Raw genomic sequence first — 18,809 nt, forward strand, 5'->3', positions numbered from 1 at the left:
CCTCCCTGGTTATTGGCCTGTTCAGGTTTTCTATTTCTTCCTGTTCCAGTTTTGGTAGTTTGTGGCTTTCCAGGAATGCGTCCATTTCTTCTAGATTGCCTAATTTATTGGCGTATAGCTGTTCATAATATGTTTTTAAAATCGTTTGTATTTCCTTGGTGTTGGTAGTGATCTCTCCTTTCTCATTCATGATTTTATTAATTTGAGTCTTCTCTCTCTTCTTTTTTATAAGGCTGGCTAATGGTTTATCTATCTTATTAATTCTTTCAAAGAACCAACTCCTGGTTCTGTTGATCTGTTCCACAGTTCTTCTGGTCTCGATTTCGTTGAGTTCTGCTCGAATCTTTATTAGCTCCCTTCTTCTCTTGGGTGTAGGATCTATTTGCTGTTTTTTCTCTAGCTCCTTTACGTGTAAGGTTAGCTTTTGTATTTGAGTTCTTTCCAGTTTTTGAATGGATGCTTGTATTGCGATGTATTTCCCCCTTAGGACTGCTTTTGCTGCATCCCAAAGAATTTGAACGGTTGTATCTTCATTCTCATTAGTTTCCATGAATCTTTTTAATTCTTCCTTAATTTCCTGGTTGACCCTTTTATCTTTTAGCAGGATGGTCCTTAACCTCCACGTGTTTGAGGTCCTTCCAAACTTCTTGTTGTGATTTAGTTCTAATTTCATGGCATTATGGTCCGAGAATATGCAGGGGACAATCCCAATCTTTTGGTATCGGTTCAGACCCGATTTGTGACCCAATATGTGGTCTATTCTGGAGAAAGTTCCATGTGCGCTTGAGAAGAATGTGTATTCAGTTGAGTTTGGATGTAAAGTTCTGTAGATATCTGTGAAATCCATCTGGTCCAATGTATCATTTAAAGCTCTCGTTTCTTTGGAGATGTTGTGCTTAGAAGACCTATCGAGTATAGAAAGAGCTAGATTGAAGTCACCAAGTATAAGTGTATTATTATCTAAGTATTTCTTCACTTTGGTTAATAATTGATTTATATATTTGGCAGCTCCCACATTCGGAGCATATATATTGAGGATTGTTAAGTCCTCTTGTTGGATAGATCCTTTAAGTATGATATAGTGTCCCTCTTCATCTCTCACTACAGTCTTTGGGGTAAATTTTAGTTTATCTGATATAAGGATGGCTACCCCTGCTTTCTTTTGAGGACCATTCGAATGGTAAATGGTTCTCCAACCTTTTATTTTCAGGCTGTAGGTGTCCTTCTGTCTAAAATGAGTCTCTTGTAGACAGCAAATAGATGGGTCCTGCTTTTTTATCCAGTCTGAAACCCTGCGCCTTTTGATGGGGTCATTAAGCCCGTTCACATTCAGAGTTACTATTGAGAGATATGAGTTTAGTGTCATCATGATATCTATTCAGTCTTTGTTTTTGTGGACTGTTCCACTGAACTTCTTCTTAAAGGGGAATTTTAAGAGTCCCCCTTAAAATTTCTTGCAGAGCTGGTTTGGAGGTCACATATTCTTTTAGTTGCTGCCTGTCTTGGAAGCTCTTTATCTCTCCTTCCATTTTGAATGAGAGCCTTGCCGGATAAAGTATTCTTGGTTGCATGTTCTTCTCATTTAGGACCCTGAATATATCCTGCCAGCCCTTTCTGGCCTGCCAGGTCTCTGTGGAGAGGTCTGCTGTTACCCTAATACTCCTCCCCATAAAAGTCAGGGATTTCTTGTCTCTTGCTGCTTTAAGGATCTTCTCTTTATCTTTGGAATTTGCAAGCTTCACAATAAAATGTCGAGGTGTTGAACGGTTTTTATTGATTTTAGGGGGGGATCTCTCTATTTCCTGGATCTGAATGCCTGTTTCCCTTCCCAGATTAGGAAAGTTTTCAGCTAGAATTTGTTCAAATACATATTCTGGCCCTCTGTCCCTTTCGGCGCCCTCGGGAACCCCAATTAAACGTAGGTTTTTCTTCCTCAGGCTGTCGTTTATTTCCCTTAATCTATCTTCATGGTCTTTTAATTGTTTGTCTCTTTTTTCCTCAGTTTCCCTCTTTGCTATCAACTTGTCTTCTATGTCACTCACTCGTTCTTCCACCTCGTTAACCCTCGTCGTTAGGACTTCTAGTTTGGATTGCATCTCATTCAATTGATTTTTAATTTCTGCCTGATTAGCTCTAAATTCTGCAGTCATGAAGTCTCTTGAGTCCTTTATACTTTTTTCTAGAGCCACCAGTAGCTGTATAATAGTGCTTCTGAATTGGCTTTCTGACATTGAATTGTAATCCAGATTTTGTAACTCTGTGGGAGAGAGGACTGTTTCTGATTCTTTCTTTTGAGGTGAGGTTTTCCTTCTAGTCATTTTGCTCAGTGCAGAGTGGCCAAAAGCAAGTTGTATTGGGAAAAAGAGAAAAAGAGAGGAGAGAAAGAAGGAAAGAAAAGAGAAAGAGAAAAAAAAAGGGAAGAAAAAGAAAAAAAAACGAAAAAAAAAAAAGAAGAGAAAGAAAAAGAAAGGAGAAAAAAAGGGGGTGGGGGAAGGAAACAAATCAAAAAGCAAAACAAAACAAAAACAAAAACAAAAACAAAAAAAGAACCACCGGGGAGTATCTTCTGATTCTGTGTTCTTTAAGTCCCTTGGCTTCTCCTGGAAGTTGTCCGTCTAGCTGGTGTTCTGGGGGAGGGGCCTGTTGTGCTGATTTTCAGGTGTTAGCAGTTGGGGGAGCTGCTGTGCCCCTGCCCGGTGCAGGGCTCAGTGGGGGTTGTTTACCCCGTGAGGCCGCAGGAGGAACAGCCCCAGTGGCGGGGCAGCTCTGGAAACCTGGATTCAGCCCCCGCAGGAACTCCGGAGCTCTCCGTCTGCAGGGCCTGGAGGCTCCGGGGCGGGGCCGCTGATGTGCTCAGCTGGGGCAGGAGCCTCATTGCTGTCCTGGGCCCTCCCGGCCTCTGCCTGTCCCGGGGGAGGCCGGATCCTGGGCTGTGTCCCGGCGCCCTGTGCTCCGGAGCCTGCGCTGTTGGATTCGAGCTCCCGGGCCGCGCAGCCCCCTCCGCGGAGCTGCTGCCCAAGCCCCTCCGAGCTGCTCCTGGAACCGCGCAGCCCCCTCTGCACGGAGCCTCTTCCTCTGCCCGAGCCCCTCCGAGCTGCTCCCGGGGCCGCGCAGCCCCCTCCGCGGAGCCGCCGCCAGAGCCCCTCCGAGCTGCTCCGGGACCCGCCGGGTCCCGCCGTGCGCGCTGCAGCCCTTAGGGAGCTCGGCGCACTCTCCCGGGGCGCAGGTGCCTGTTAGTGTCCCCGGGAGCCCGAGGGCATCCCCGCCCTCCTAGGTCCTGCTCCACCTCCCTGCGAGCCCCTTTCCGCCCGGGAAGGTCGGTGCAGCTCCTGCTCCTCCGGGACGGGGCTCTCCTGTCCTGGGGACACTCGCCCCGGCCTCAGCCTGGCTCCTCTTGGGCCCCTCCCCCTTGGAGGCCTTTGTTTCTTTATTTCTTTTTCCCCGTCTTCCTACCTTGATAGAAGCGCGAACTCTTCTCACTGTAGCATTCCAGCTGGTCTCTCTTTAAATCTCAGGCCGAATTCATAGATTTTCAGGATAATTTGAAGGTTTTCTAGGTAGTTTGGTGGAGACAGGTGATTTGGAGACCCTACTCTTCCGCCATCTTGCTCCTCCCCCCTCATACTGTTTTCCATAGTGGCTGGACCACTGTAGATTCTCACCAACAGGGCACAAAGTTCCAGTTTCTTTACATTATTGCCAGCAGTTGTTATTTTTTGTGTTTTGTTTTGTTTTTAGATAGTGGCTATAAGGTGATACCTCTTTGTAATTTTATTTGTACTTTCTTTAATGATTAATGATATTGAACGTCTTTTCATGTGCTCATTGGAGAAATGTCTGTTCAAGTTCTTTGCTCATGTATTTTTGTTGAGTTGTAGGAGCTCTTTACATATTCTGGATATTAACCCCTTATCAGATATATGATATGCAAATATTTTCTTCCATTCTGTAGGTTATCTTTTCACTCTGTTGATTGCTTACTTTGTTTCCCAGAAGTTTTCAAAGATTTTATGTAGTCCTATTTATTTTTATTTGTTGCCTCTGCTTTTGGTTTCATATCCAAGAAATCATTCCCAAATTCAATGTCTTGAAGCTTACATGTGAGCAGGGAAACCTGTTTTCTTGTTAAGAGTTTTACAGGTCTTATTTCATGTTAATTTTTGTATACAGTATATGGTAAGGATCCAACATAACTCTTTTGCATGTGAATATTCAGTTTTGCCAACACCACTTGTTGAAGTGATTGTCCTTTCCCTATTGAGTAGTTCTGGCACCTTGGTTGAAGATCATTCATCCTGAGAGTGTTTTTTTATTTTTATTTTTATTTTTTTATGATAGTCACACACAGAGAGAGAGAGAGAGAGAGAGAAGCAGAGACACAGGCAGAGGGAGAAGCAGGCTCCATGCACCGGGAGCCCGACATGGGATTCGATCCCGGGTCTCCAGGATCGCACCCTGGGCCAAAGGCAGGCACCAAACCACTGCGCCACCCAGGGATCCCCCTGAGAGTGTTTTTGAGATTATATGCCAGAGAGTATTTTTCCTGGGTTCTCTATTCTGTTTCGTTGGTCTGTATGTCTGTCTTTATGCCAGTCTATCTGTGTTTTGATTACTGAAGCTTCATAATATGATTTGATATCAGGAACTGTGAAGTCTCAAACTTTTTTCTTCTTTTTCAATATTGTTTTGGGTTTTCAGAGTTTCTTGAGATCCCATTTTAGGGCAGTTTTTCTGTTTCTGCCAAAAATAGGATTTTTGATAAGAGTTATAATGAATCTGTTGATTGCTTTGGGTGCAATGGACATTTTAACAATTTTATTTGCATCTTTAATTTTTTTCAGCAGTGTTTTGCAGTTTTTCACTCTATGGGTCTTTTACTTTGTTAGTTGAGTTTATTCTTAAGTCTCTTATTCTTTTTGACACTTTTGTCAATGCGATTGTTTTCTTATTGTCCTTTTGTTTGTGGTTTGTGTTTGAAAACTCAGTTATTTTATTTTGTGGTGATTTTGTATCCTGCAAGTTTGCTGAATTTGTTTAGTAGTCTAATAATTTGGGTGTGTGTGTATGTGTAATCTTTTGGGCTTTGTGCATATAAGATCATGTAGTGTCACCTGTGAGCAGAGATAACTTCTTCTTTCCTAATTTATTTCTTGCCAAATTGCAAAGAAATTTTTACTTCTAGTGCTCTCTTGAATAGCGGTAGTGAGGGTGAACATCAATACTTTGTTCATCTTCGAGGAAAAGCTTTCAGTCTTTGAGCATGGAGTATGATGTTAGCTGTGAACTTTTTATATATGGCCTTTATATATTGAGATAGTTTCCTTCTATTGCTAGTTTATTGCTTTAATTGTGAAAGGTATTTAATTAGTCAAATGGATTGAGATGATCATGTGGTTTTGTTCTTCATTCAGATAACATGATATATCACATTTTGTATGATGAACCATCCTTACATCCGTAGGATAAATTCAACTTGGTAATGGTGTGTAATCCTTTAAATGTGCCATTCAACTCAGTTTGCTAGTATTTTAAAAGGATTTTAAAATTACTGTTCTTCAGGCATATTGGTCTATAGTTTTCTTGTAGTATCTTGTTTTGCTTTGCTATCAGAGGAATGTTGGCCTCAGAATGAGCTTGGAAGTATTCCTTGCTCTTCAAATTTGGGGAAGAATTTGATGAGTTTTGGTGTTAATTCTCTACATGGTTAGTAGAATGCTCTCATGAAGTCATGTGGCCCTGGGCTTTAATATGCTGGAGGTTTTTGATTACTGTTTCATATCCTTATTGGATATTGGTCTGTTCAGATTTTAAATTTAAGCCATTGACTTTGTAGGTTGTTTATTTCTAGGGATTTATCCATTCTACGTTATCAAACTTATTGGTGTATGGTTGTTAAGAGTCTATTATGGTCCTTTTAATTTCTGTGACATCAGTTGTTATGTCTCCTTTTCATTTCTGATTTTAGTTATTTGAGTCATCTTTTATTCTTAGCCTAGCTAAGGGTTTATTAATTTTGTTGATCTTTTGAAAACAACTTTTGTTTCATTAATTTTTTCTGTTATATCTTTGCTCTAATAATTTCCTTTCTTTGCTAACATTGTTCTTTTTGTAGTTCCTTGAGTTATAAAGTTGGGTTACTGATTTTAGATTTCTCTCTCTCTCTCTTTTTTTTAAATGTAAGTGTTTATAGCTATAAACCTCACTCTTAGCACTGCTTTCGTTATATAAGATTTGATACATTGTGTTTTCATTTTTATTTGCCTGAAGATATTTTCTAATTTCCCTTGTGATTTATTCTTTGGCTCACTGGTTGTTTAAATCTGTGTTGCTTAATTTCCACATATTTGTGGATTTTTATTTTTCCTTCTGTTTTTCATTTCTGGTTTCATTCCATTGAGGTCAGAAAAGATACTTGGTGTGAGTTCAGACTTCTTAAATTTGTTAAGACTTGTTTTGTGGTCTAACATGTGGTCTGTCCTGGAAAATGTTCTGTGTGTGCTTGAGAAAAATGTGCATTTTCTTGTTGTTGCATAGAGTCCTCCATGTATGATTGTTTGGTGCATTTAGTCTACAGTATTGTTCAAGTCCTCTGTTATCTCATTGATTTTTGTTTGGTGGTTCTTTCTTTTGAATGAATGACATTGAAGTCTTCTCTTACTGTGTTGATGCCAGTGTTTGCTTCAAAAATTTAGGAGTTCTGATGTCAGGTGTTTACATATTTATAATTGTCAAAGCTTCTTGGTGAATTGACCCTTTTATCATTATATAATGTCCTATTTTGTGTTTTGTTAGTTTTTGACTTCATCTCTTTTGTCTATTAGTATGGCCACCCTGCTCTCTTTTGGTTAACATTTTCATGGGATATCTTTTTTCCATCTTTTCATTTTCAGCTTATGTGTATCATTAGATCTAAAGTTTGTATCTAGTAGACAGCATGTGGTTGGTCTTTTTTTTTTTTTGTATGTTTTTTTATTGGAGTTTGATTTGCCTATATATATATATATATATATATATATATATATGGCATAACACCCAGTGCTCATGCCATCAAGTGCCCCCCTTAGTGCCTGTCACCCAGTAATCCCACCCTCCCGCCCAACCTGCCTTTCTACCACCCCTTGTTCGTTTCCCAGAGTTAGGTGTCTCCCATGTCCTGTACCCTCACTGATATTTCCCACTCATTTTCTCTCCTTTCCCCTTTATTCCCTTTCACTATTTTTTATATTCCCCAAATGAATGAGACTTGTTTTTTTAAATCCATTCAGCCACTCTGTCTTTTGATTAGAGAGTTTAATCCATTTACATTTAAAGTAATTACTGATAGCGACGCCTGGGTGGCTCAGCGGTTGAGCATCTGCCTTTGGCTCAGGGCATGATCCTGGAGTTCTGGGATCGAGTCCCACATTAGGCTTCCTGCGAGGAGTCTGCTTCTCCCTCTGCCTATGTCTCTGCCTCTCTGTGTCTCTCCTGAATAAATAAATAAAATCTTTAAGAAAAAGTAATTACTGATAAGGATGGTATTTTATTCCCATTTTCTTAATTGTTTTCTGTATGTCTTGTAAGTTTTTTGTCCCTCTTTTCTTTTACTACTGCCTTTTCTTTGTGTTTTAGTGAGTTTTTTTTGGACACATGCCCTTTTAATTACCTTTTGTGTATTTTCTACAGTTTTTTTTTTTTTGTGGTTTCTCTGGGTATTACATAAAATATCTTCATGATTTCAGTTTATTTTAACCTGATGGCTTTAGTTGCATACAAAAACTCTACTCCTTTATGTCTCTGTCCCTCCACCTTCCCTGCTTTGTTAGTGATGTCACAAATTGTGCCTTTTCATATTGTGTGTCTGTTAACATAGATTTATACTTTAATGCTTTTTCCTTTTAAATCCTATAAAAGAATGAAAAATGATTTATGCACCAACGTTAGGGTTCTGTTTTTGGCCTAAGTATTTACCTTTACTGGAGAGCTTTATATTTTCTATGGTTTTGTGTTGTCTAGGGTCCTTTGTTTCATCTCCAAGGGCAATCCTTTAGTATTTTTTGTGTGGCATGTCCAGTGGTGATTGACTCCATCAGCTTTTATCTGGCTGGGAAAGTCTTAATGTCTTCATCTTTATTTTTTTTATTTTATTATTATTTTTTTTATAGTTTTGCCTGTTTTTTTTAATTTTATTTTAATTTTTTTTTTATTTATGATAGTCACAGAGAGAGAGAGAGAGAGAGAGAGAGAGAGGCAGAGACATAGGCCGAGGGAGAAGCAGGCTCCATGCACCGGGAACCCGATGTGGGATTCGATCCCGCGTCTCCAGGATCGCGCCCTGGGCCAAAGGCAGGCGCCAAACCGCTGCGCCACCCAGGGATCCCTGTCTTCATCTTTAAAGGATGACTTTATAGATACAGTATTCTTGGTAGTTCTTTTCTTTCAGCATATTGAATATACCATACTGCTGCCCTCTGACCTGCAAAATATCTGCAGAGACATTGGCTTTGAATCAACAGAGGTTCTCATTTACATGAGGAGTCCATTTTCTCATGCTACATTCAAGATTGCTTTTTTCCTGTAACTTTTCAGTTTACTATATGTGGTGCTGAAGTGAGCACAGCTTTTCAGTTTCATTATAATGTGTTTCAGTGTTGGTCTCTTTGCATTTACCCTAATTGGAGTTCATTCAGCTTCTTGAATTTATATATCCATTTTTTTGCCTCAAATTTGGAAAAATTTCAGCCACTATTTCTTTAAATAGGCTCTCTATCTCTTTCCTACTTCTCCTGGGTCTCCCATAATGCATAGATAGACTTTTTGTAGTGTCCTGTATAGCCCATAGACTCTCTTTACTTTCCATCATTCCTTTTTTTTTTCCATTCCTGTGACTCAGTAATTTCACATGATGTTTTCTAGTTTGCTGATTCATTCTTCTGCTTGATCAAATCTTTTTTTTTTTTTTTTTTGCTTGATGAAATCTGAAGTTGAATCTGTTTAGTGCATTTTTCAGTTTAATCATTGTATTCTTCAGCTACAAAGTTTATTTACCTTTTTTAAAAAGTGTTTTTGTGTCAATATTCTTATTTTGTTCATGCATTATTTCCCTGATTTCATTTAGGTATCTTTTGTCTTGTCTTTTAGCATCTTTAGTAGAGCATCTTTAGAATTATTATTTTAAATTACTTCTCAGGTAATTCATAGATCTTCATTTCTTAAGGGTTGGTTGTGGTGCTTTATTTTGCTCGTTTGATGGAACCATCTTTAACTGTTTCCCTTTGGGCCTTTTGATCTTTTGAGATTAGGGCATTTGAAAAGACAATGATCTCTTTTAGTGTGTTATTTTTTTTTTTAAGTTTTTGTTTATTGATTCTTAAGAGACGGGGGGGGGGGTGGGGCGGGGGCGGGGGGGGTGGGGCGGGGGCGGGGGGGGGGCGGGGGCGGGCTCGGGCCTCCCCTCCGCGGGGCGGCGACCCTCCGCGCGGCGGGGCGTTGAGTGTTTACCGCGCGCCCTAGTAACTGGCGGGCGCGCGGCTGGCGGCGCGGGGCGCGGGCCGCTGGGCGCAGTGCGGACGCGGAGCGGGGCGCTGCAGGTGAGTGCGGCCGTTGGGCGCAGGGCGGCCGCCGGGGACTCGCCGCCGCCTCTCCGCGCCGGGCCCCGCCGCTCCCGCCCGCCCCGCGCAGGGGTCCTTGCAGCCTAACGCGGCGGGGTTCGAGCAATGGGGGCCTCTCTCGCCCGCTCCCCTCGTCTCCTCGGGCCGCGGCCCGCCCTGTCCCGGCCCTCTCCCTCCCCTCCCCTCCCCGCAGACCCCCTGCCCGGGCGCCTCCTGCTCCTCGGCTCCCGAGCCGAGCCCCTCTCCGCGGCTCAGGCGACTCCCGGCGCCTCCCCGTCCTCCTACCCTCCGCCCCTGCAGCTCGCCCTCCTTCCACCTACCGTCCTCCTCCCTGCGCCTTCCTGCTGGCGCCCCCTGCCCCCTTACCCCTACAGACTGAGCTCCGGCTCTAACTAACGCCTGTCGCCGTCTGCTCGGTGTTTTCACGCAGGCTTTAAGTGTACGTGGATTCAGGGCCCTGCACATGCCAGTTCTGAAATTCTGATTTTTCTGTAGCTTCATCATTCCCAGAACGGCACGTGTATGCGCCGACTCCCAATCTGTGTTACCAGCCACATTTCTAGATCTCAGCGTGGATGCTCACCTTCCCTTAGCTCTGTTTCTGCTCAAGCGTTACAGAAATTATTCACGGACGGGTTTCATTTTTTTTAATGCTACGGGAAGCTTGCAGCTAATCCTTAAAAAAGAAAAACAAGCTGTGTTACAGTGATTTGATTCGGACAGAAAATGAGTAGAATAATAGACAAAATGAATATAAATGATTTTCCATTTATGAGAACACGTGCACAGAAACTTTTCTCCATTTAATCATTAAACTTTTCAACAGTCGCACCTTAATTCAAAGATACTTACTACATATTCATGTGTATTCGTTGTAACTGTGGTTCTTAGGCCAAAAGGACTCCTGGATTGGCAGTGGGTAGAAACTGGGGAACAGCCTGTTTTGATTAAAAAAAAAAAAATTTAGTTTTGTATTTTTACCTGAGTTACACAGACCTTTTTTTTTTTTTTTTTTTTAACACCCCTGGGACTAGTGGAATAAATACAGTTCTCCTGCTAAATGAGGCTATTAGAAATGTCCTAGACTTAACATGAAAAGCTTTAGATTACACTGTTTTCTTTTTGTAATTTATTCACTTACGCCTACAAAGTACTTCTTTCTCTTTCTCTGTCCGTCTCTCTTTTTTTAAAAAAAAAGATGTTATTCATGAGAGACACAGAGAGAGGCAGGCTCCTCACAAGGAACTGGATGCAGGATTCGATTCCAGACCCAGGATCATGCCCTGAGCCAAAGGCAGACGCTCAACAGCTGAGCCGCCCAGGCTGTCCCTCTTTCTTTCTCTCTCTGCTCTCACTCTCATTTTTAAAGGCTTTTTCTACCTATCTTGTTCAAGATTTTGATACACTTTTCCCCCCTAATAATATTTTTTGCCTTCTGGGTTGTCCCAGACCCTCCTGAAATTTTCTTAGACCTCAAATCAAGCCTGTTCATTGTTGCAGCTCCTGCCTTTCCAGATTTAGAAAAACAATTTGAAGAGATACAAACGTGTTATTTTTGTATAGACATTTATCATGATGAAGACCTTTTTGCATTTCTTAGCTCTTTTTAAAGTGTCTTTCAGGAAGTTGCTGTATGGGGTGTTGACTGCTGCTACAGTCTTATATAATCTATGTATGTCCACATTTTCCTTTTAAAAAGTACAAGAAGGAAATGATACACATGTTGTAGTTTTATAAGACCACTGAAACAAGTGGTATGCTTAAGATTAAAAATAAATTGTGCACATAAGACTTTCTATATGTGATAAAGCTGTTTGCACTTATTCTTAGCTTGCACTTACTCTCTTAATACTGGCAAACTCAACAGTGTTACTGATGTAAGCATCAGTACAGGCTTACATGTTTGGAATCAAGCAATAGAAACAAACTACTAGAATACTAAAATAAATGCACACAAAAAAATCTGTACCCTAATTGTATATATTTTATAATTGTATGTATTTGTATATATAAGTATATACACAGATATAAAAATATATATACCTATTTATGTACACATATATCAGCCATTCTTAGCCCTGAGAACTATCATTTTTTATAACAAATATTTTGTAATGCCTTCTTTGCTACTCCAAAATCAAAATCCTAGGTAGTAATTCTACATGTGTGCATAGTTTAAATGTAGGATAGGATATCTTTAAATGTAGATAGGATATCTAGATCAGTGGCTCTCAGTGAGGCAGTACTCATAACTCAGAAGTATTATTAACCATATTTCATTATCAAAATGATATTGGCTACTTCCTGGGACCCCAGGATCATACCCTGAGCCCAAAGGCAGACACTCAACCACTGAGCCACCCAGGTGCCCTGATGTCTGACATTCTTGGTCCTCATCACTAAATCCCAATGATGTCCCCTAACTGTAAAATAAAGGAAAATCAAAAGGTAAATAATTGCAATACAGTAATAGTATGTAAATGCTCAGGTACCACTACACTAGAATATGTAGTGAAGTAGTCAGGTGCTCCAGCCTTACATAGAATTATATACTGTGAATGCAGTAGCTCCAAATGCAGGCTGATGTAAACACATCATTGAAACTTAAATTGTGTGACCAGCATGGCCATCAATGGTGTGATTTTCCAAAATACTGAGCTCTTGGTAGACTTCCATATAAGACAGAATATATACAACCTTCCTTCGACTTACATGATAGTTGCAATCCTGGAAAATTCAGTGTATGTCAAAACTGTGGAAAAATTACTTTGTGATTGTAAAGTGGAGTTAGATTCTTAGCGCAGGTATTACTTATCTGAAGTTTTTCGCCCACCAGATGCCTAAAGAGTGTAGTATAATTCTGTCTGGGGACTGTTGTGCACATTGCAGGACATCAGACATTATTTTTTAAGAGTTTATTTATTTATTTATGAGAGACAGAGAGAGGCAGAGACATAGGCAGAGAGAGAAGCAGGCTCCCTGTGGGGAGCCTGATGCGGGACTCAATCCCAGGACCCGCTCCTGGGACCCCAGGATCACACCCTGAGCCAAAGGCAGACTCAACCACTGAGCCACCCGGGTGCCCTGATGTCTGACATTCTTGGTCCTCATTACTAAATCCCAATGATGTCCCCTTCCTATCATTTTGATAATGAAATATCCTTAATAATACTTCTGAGTTATGAGTATTGCCTCATTGAGAGCCACTGATCTAGATATCCTATTACTAGATTTAGTGCAGTACAAAACCCAAAATCCCCAAGTCATTTCCGAAGGGTCCTGGTACTTCGGAGCTTTAGTAATAATGGGGGAAAGCTAATTCTATTCTATATTTAACTTTATCACCATTCTAATATTCTGGAAGGAAGCCTTTCATGATCCTATTAGTGAAAAATCAAACAAATATAGACTATCAGGGAAAAAAAGGCCTTAAATGTTCACAGTGAGAACTTGCTTGCTAACTCGGCTTTTACTCAATGTTGCAGATAATGTTCTCTTTTTAAAGAAAGTCAGAATAACAGAGTTCAGTTTGACAGCATGGTTCTAAATTATGCACTGCCCAGCCCAGAAGAGCCTTTGGCTCCAGCAAACCTGTTGGACCAAAGGCCTTGATGCCATCTTCCCCCAGCTCTTCCTTCCACTGTTGGGAGTTTTCTGTTTCTGTTTTCTGCCCAGTTATTTGAGCTTTTCTTTCTGGGGCCCAGGGAAATGAGAAAGTTATTTGCTTAGGGCAAATAGATACTAGAAAATCCAAGTGCCTGTCAGTTTTACTTAGAGCTAGCCCAGTAAAAATGAATATTTCTGTTGCATTAAGGAGCAATTTGATGATTAAAAAAAATTGACCACTAAGATTAAGAAGCAGAATATGTGTTGGATGGCTTAAAGGCTTGAAAGTGAGAACGGTTCCAGGAAAAAGGTGATTGCCATCCTGTGTTTCTAACTCCTTCCACTCTGATGCAGGGTGTGTGGTGAGCTCAGATCTGAGCATTGACTGAGCATGGGGGTGGCTCTGACAAGGTCTGCACAGTGGACTGCTGCTGGATATGGGACCAGAACCCTGGAAATTACTCCACTGAATGAAGTGATATTGAAAGAAATTGCGATGTTTGTGGAGAGTTTTATCTACAAACATCCTCAAGAAGCAAAATATGTTTTTGTAGAACCACTTGAATGGAAAACAAACTTGGACCCCTCAGCATTTGAATCAGGATATATTGTCAGGTAAGCTGGTAAAGAGCTTCTAGAGTTTAATGTCTTTATTGTACATATTTTGATAAATGAGTTGTAGGTTTTGGGCAAGTAATTTAACATCTGTGAATCTCAGAAATATTCTGACCCAGGAATTGCAATCAGGAGGCACTCTGCTGAAATCTGGGAACATTCTGTTTAGCACAACAAAATTATGTATGTATGTATGTATGTATGTATGTATTTATGAGAGAGAGAGAGAGAGAGAGAAGATGAGCAGGGGCAGGGGCAGAGGGAGAAGCAGACTCCTGGCTGGGTAGGGAGCCAGCCAGACACTGAGCTCTATCCCAGGACCCTGAGATCATGACTTGAGCCAAAGGCAGACCCTTAACCGACTGAGCCACCCAGGCGCCCCTAATTATCTTTCTTTCTATCTATCTATCTATCTATCTATCTATCTATCTATCTATCTATCTAGATTTTATTTATTCATGAGAGACACAGAGAGAGAGGCAGAGATACAGGCAGAGGGAGAAGCAGGCTCCCTACAGAGAGCCTGTTGTGAGACTCAATCCCAGGACCCTGGGATCATGACCTGAGCTGAAGACAGATGCTCAACCACTGAGCCACCCCGGTGCCCTGGCACTCCTAATTTTTAAATTTTGATTTGAATTTCTTTTGATAGGGGATGCATTCTTGAGTTCACCACACTCCAACAATTGTTGTTGCTTTATGTTTGGGCTTTCCACTCATCTATACAACCCTACAGGTGTCAGTAGGCATTGGTTTTGTGACCTCTGCTATAGGCAAAATCCCTTCTGGTATTAAAATCTATTAATTCCTGGGGAGTGGTAAATTTCCCTCAATATATGGGAGAGGCTAATTAGCAATTAGCATTGTCCTGAAATGAGAACCTTCCAAATCTGAGATTTAAGAAAAACCTACCTCTACCTCAAACAGGGAGCTGTCAACTTAGCTCTAGAGAGCTTAGATAAAAAATATATATGTATTTATATAAATGTAATCATAATTATATAGGAGTAATTGACATTTGCATATGTAAATCTTTTTTGTTGTTTTGGTCAGCTTCAGTTTATTTTCCACTTTCAGGCATCGGGATCCTCTTTTCTGCCACCGTGTTCCTCCTTAATTTTGCATATGAACTTTTAAAGTGTGACAGTATCAAAGACAGGTCACTAATCAGTCAAATCTTCTTATAGATGCCTTTTCCACTTTTTCCCTTTGGGATTATTTGTGAGAATAAACTCTGAATTTCATTTTTAGTACTGAAAAACCTTTTTTGAACTGTATTTCAGGAGTGTTTGGTTCTGTTGTCATGCTCTACCTTCTCTCTGAATTTCCTGAAGCCTTTTTCTAAAATTGTATTTTATTTCTAACTCTGCCTATGGTCACTTCCTCCCAAAGTGCTTGTCATTATTCATTGCTCCCACTTAAGTTCAGTGTAGTGTCACATGTTGTTTTTTCTAACCTTTGAAAGATGAACTCATCTGCAAAACCATATAGTTCAAAAACATATGAACTACTTAGTACAGAGATGGATTTAAAGCAGATGTCATAAGAGTATCAAGAGCGTCATTGTATCTTACCTCTATTTATTTTGTGTTCCAAGGACAAACTTGACCACATCTGCAACCTACTTAGGTGGGCTGTTACACATACCTCAATCATATCACTGTTTCTCTTTCTTTATCCTTATCCAATTGCTTTTTGCTCTATTTCCATTCTTATACCTCTGCATACAGTCTTTTTTTTTTTTTTCATACAGTCTTTATGCATAGAGGTCCCTCTTAAGCAGGAAGTCTCAACATTTTGGCACATATATGTTTTGAACCAACTACCTCTTGATTGTCTTCCTTCTGTCAAATTTACTGGACACCTTTTCCTTGGGCCAGTTTTTCTATCCATTATTCTTATTTCTGACTTTTATTGGTGATATCTTTGATGTCGGAAGGGAAAAGAGGGTCTGAAAGTAACATTTGTTGTAGTTGAAGGAAACCATGCCATTGTGGCTGGATGAAAACCAGGTGGGTACTGATAGTCCTGAAGAAGGCAAAGGATACAGCTGAGATTTTGGTAGTTATGGAAAATTCTAAATGTTTACACATCCAAGTCTTGACCACTCCCCTTGCTCTACGCCCACCCCCCCAAACCAAAGAACTGTCAGCAACCCATAGCCACTTGGTATGCTGTGTCCACCAACATAACAAAAGTGATATAGACCAGAGATGCCCTCAATGGCTGGAAGAACGTACCATTAAAAGAGTCCCGGCTACCTCATTCTTTGCCCTTTTGTACACATGCACTGTTCTTGCTTAGGCTGCTGGCCCTTAGGACACCTTTTATTCATTTATTTAAAGGGTGGAGGGTCAACTGCTGTCCTTTCAGATAGGATTCAGCTCTGTAAGTCCACATAAATATGGATACCTAAGTCATCATAAAGGCTTTGAGTTTGGAGCCTCTGGATGCATTTCTACCAAACCACAATATTATTGGATGTTTTAGGATATTTCTTCTTCCTCTTGGGACTATATGTTCTCTCAGCCTTTTGTTCCAAAACAAGTCAGTTTTATTTACATGGAAAGTCTGTTGAAGTAAGTAAGCTACCCTCTTTTGTTGATCTCTTTTATATTCGCACTTGAGGCCTCATTTCTCATTTGATGTTGCACATCTCCAAATGTACTCTTTGCGGCAGTCCTTAAAAAATTGATCAGCCTTCTTCTGAATTAGGCTAACAGACATCTGACATTGAAACTGATCTGCTCATCACGCACTGAAAAAAGGTTTTACATGTCGTCACCCATCTTCTTTTGTGCAGATCATTGTTGAGTAGATAGGCATGGCACTGTCCACATGTTAGATGACTTACTCTTTTCTTTTAGAATCATTTCCAATGTACAACCCTTCATTCTATAATAACACTGGTCATCGTCTTTCCGTGTTCATTGTTTTGGGGAAAATAACTCCACTTTCATTCTAATGGAAATCATAGGTCTCCTTGTATTACCATTTTCAATTGCTTTTGTTCTTATCAGACAGAATGAGATAACTAATCTTTCTAAAACACTCCAGAATGAAACCCAAGTCCACTGTAAGCTAAGGACAAATGACACCCTTCAATGATTAACACCATATGGTGGTGGTATACAGAGCTCAGTTGCTTTGACTCATTAGAATGTAGCTCAGGAAATATAAAGACTGGATAAGTGTTCAGAATCACTTAGTGACAATGTTATTATCAGTTCTTTTCTTTTTTGGTAAAATTACGATTTTGACTCATGTCAGCTTTAATACTGTGATAGTTTAGCTTCTAATGTCTCTCTGCTGTCTCAATGATATGTCTGAGTTGGGACAAAATTCTCTCCTGGTAGGAGTGCTGTGTAGATGAGGAGTTGAGCCCCGAGCAGTGACCCTCTTCCCCCTGTCCTGCCCACCGCCCTCACAATTCATACCTTTCTGATTCCTAGTTTTCTTTTGTAAATCTCTACAGGCATCTTTTTTATTGTTGACTTCCCAATACTCCTTGGTAATGGGCATTGTTTGATCCTTTTACCTTCTTGTTCTAGTTCTCTTATCAATGTCATGAAGGATCAGTTACATGATCTCTGATCTTAAAATTGTATTGTTTTATGAGATGATAATTATTATGTTTTGGTAAAACTTCTTTTCTAAAAGATTTTATTTATTTGAGAGAGAGAGAGAGAGAGCAAGCAGATGGGGGGGTGGAACAAAGGGAGAGGGACAAGCAGACGCCTCACTGACTGTGGAGCTCAACCAGGGCTTGATCTCATGACCCTGAGATCACGACCTGATCAGAAACCAAGAGTCAGACACTTAACCAACAGAGCCACATGGGTGCCCCATATTTTGGTGAAATGTCCAAGTTATGCTATTAAAATCGATGGCCATAACGTTTGTTACTTGAGCTCTTTGTTTTTGTTCCTGAGAATTACTAACTAGTTTTGCAACTGTAGCTTTATATCTCTTGTTATTTTTTAGGCTCATTTATTGAGTAATTACTATGTTCTGGACACTAAACTAGACACTGGGGATGAAATAAATGTGACATTTTTCTGCTCTCTCACCTTATAGCATAAAGCTATAGTATTTTCAGCTGCCCTCCACAATTACAGTTTGAAAGTCTTTTGATCAGGTCAGTGGATTTCATTTGCAGCACATTTATCTTGACCTCACAAGATGGGCATAGTATTTTTTCTTTCCAAAATCTCTTTCTTCCAGTATTAGAAACTGCAAACCCCGAAACAAACCTGCTCTTCCACATCCTCCCTGGAGCTGGCATTTAGTTCCTACTGCTTTGCTGAGTTACAGGCTTCAACTGGTGGGAGCAATGAAATATGTGTCCTGTGCCCTTGACTTCTCCCATATCTTACCAGGAGTTTCACCTTCTCAAGTTCAGTGGCTTGATATTGTTGGCATTCAGTCAGCTTATAACTTAGTCTTGTCATCATCCACTTAGCACATGTGACCAACCCGGCACAGACCTTTAAGAAATCTCAAACCTGAAGACATTATTCCAAAAGCTTTATTTTAGAGAAAACACACATTTTGTATACAACACACATCACTGGTCAGCCTAGAAATCTTCTATTCATTTATTCCTCTTCTATTTATTGAGTACCTTCTGTGTACAATTACTATGTAAGTTACTTCCTATGTGAGTTACTATGAAAGTTACTGCTGGAAGAACAGTGGGAAAGCCTGTAAAAGTCCCTGTGTTAGCCTCCTATTGCTGCTGTAAGAAATTTTCACATACTTCGTGACTTAAAATAATGCAGATTTAATTTCTTAGGGTTCTGGAGGTGAAAAGACTAAAATAAGTGTGTAGGGTTAAAATCAAGGCGTTGGCAGGGCTGTGTTCCTTCTGGGGGCTGAAGGAAGATCCATTCTTGTCTTCTCCAGCTTCTGGAGGCCACCTACATTCCATAGCTTCTGGCTCTGTGTTACTCTGAACCCTGTTTCCATGTCACGTTGGCTTTTCTGACTTGACCCTCC

At 40.5% G+C, this 18,809-nt stretch overlaps 1 protein-coding gene across 16 annotated transcripts in view; it reads left to right on the plus strand.

Annotated features, from left to right (window-relative positions):
* Window positions 1–18,809, plus strand: part of LOC140629452 (outer dynein arm-docking complex subunit 2-like) — a 274,074-nt gene that overhangs the window by 27,808 nt on the left and 227,457 nt on the right. For 14 of the 16 annotated variants that reach the window (XR_012027288.1, XR_012027289.1, XM_072818933.1 and 11 more), the window contains one exon: window positions 13,551–13,811. Coding sequence is in view for 13 of the 16 variants with exons in the window: in XM_072818933.1 (XP_072675034.1) it covers window positions 13,588–13,811 (224 nt within the window). In the remaining 3 variants the exon portion in view is untranslated. Of the gene's footprint in view, window positions 1–9,504; window positions 9,570–13,550; window positions 13,812–18,809 lie in introns of those variants that run through there. The other 2 variants (XM_072818936.1, XM_072818939.1) reach the window with 2 other exon arrangements.

This window comes from Canis lupus (assembly GCF_048164855.1).
Source record: "Canis lupus baileyi chromosome 5 unlocalized genomic scaffold, mCanLup2.hap1 SUPER_5_unloc_7, whole genome shotgun sequence".
Lineage (NCBI taxonomy): Eukaryota > Metazoa > Chordata > Mammalia > Carnivora > Canidae > Canis > Canis lupus.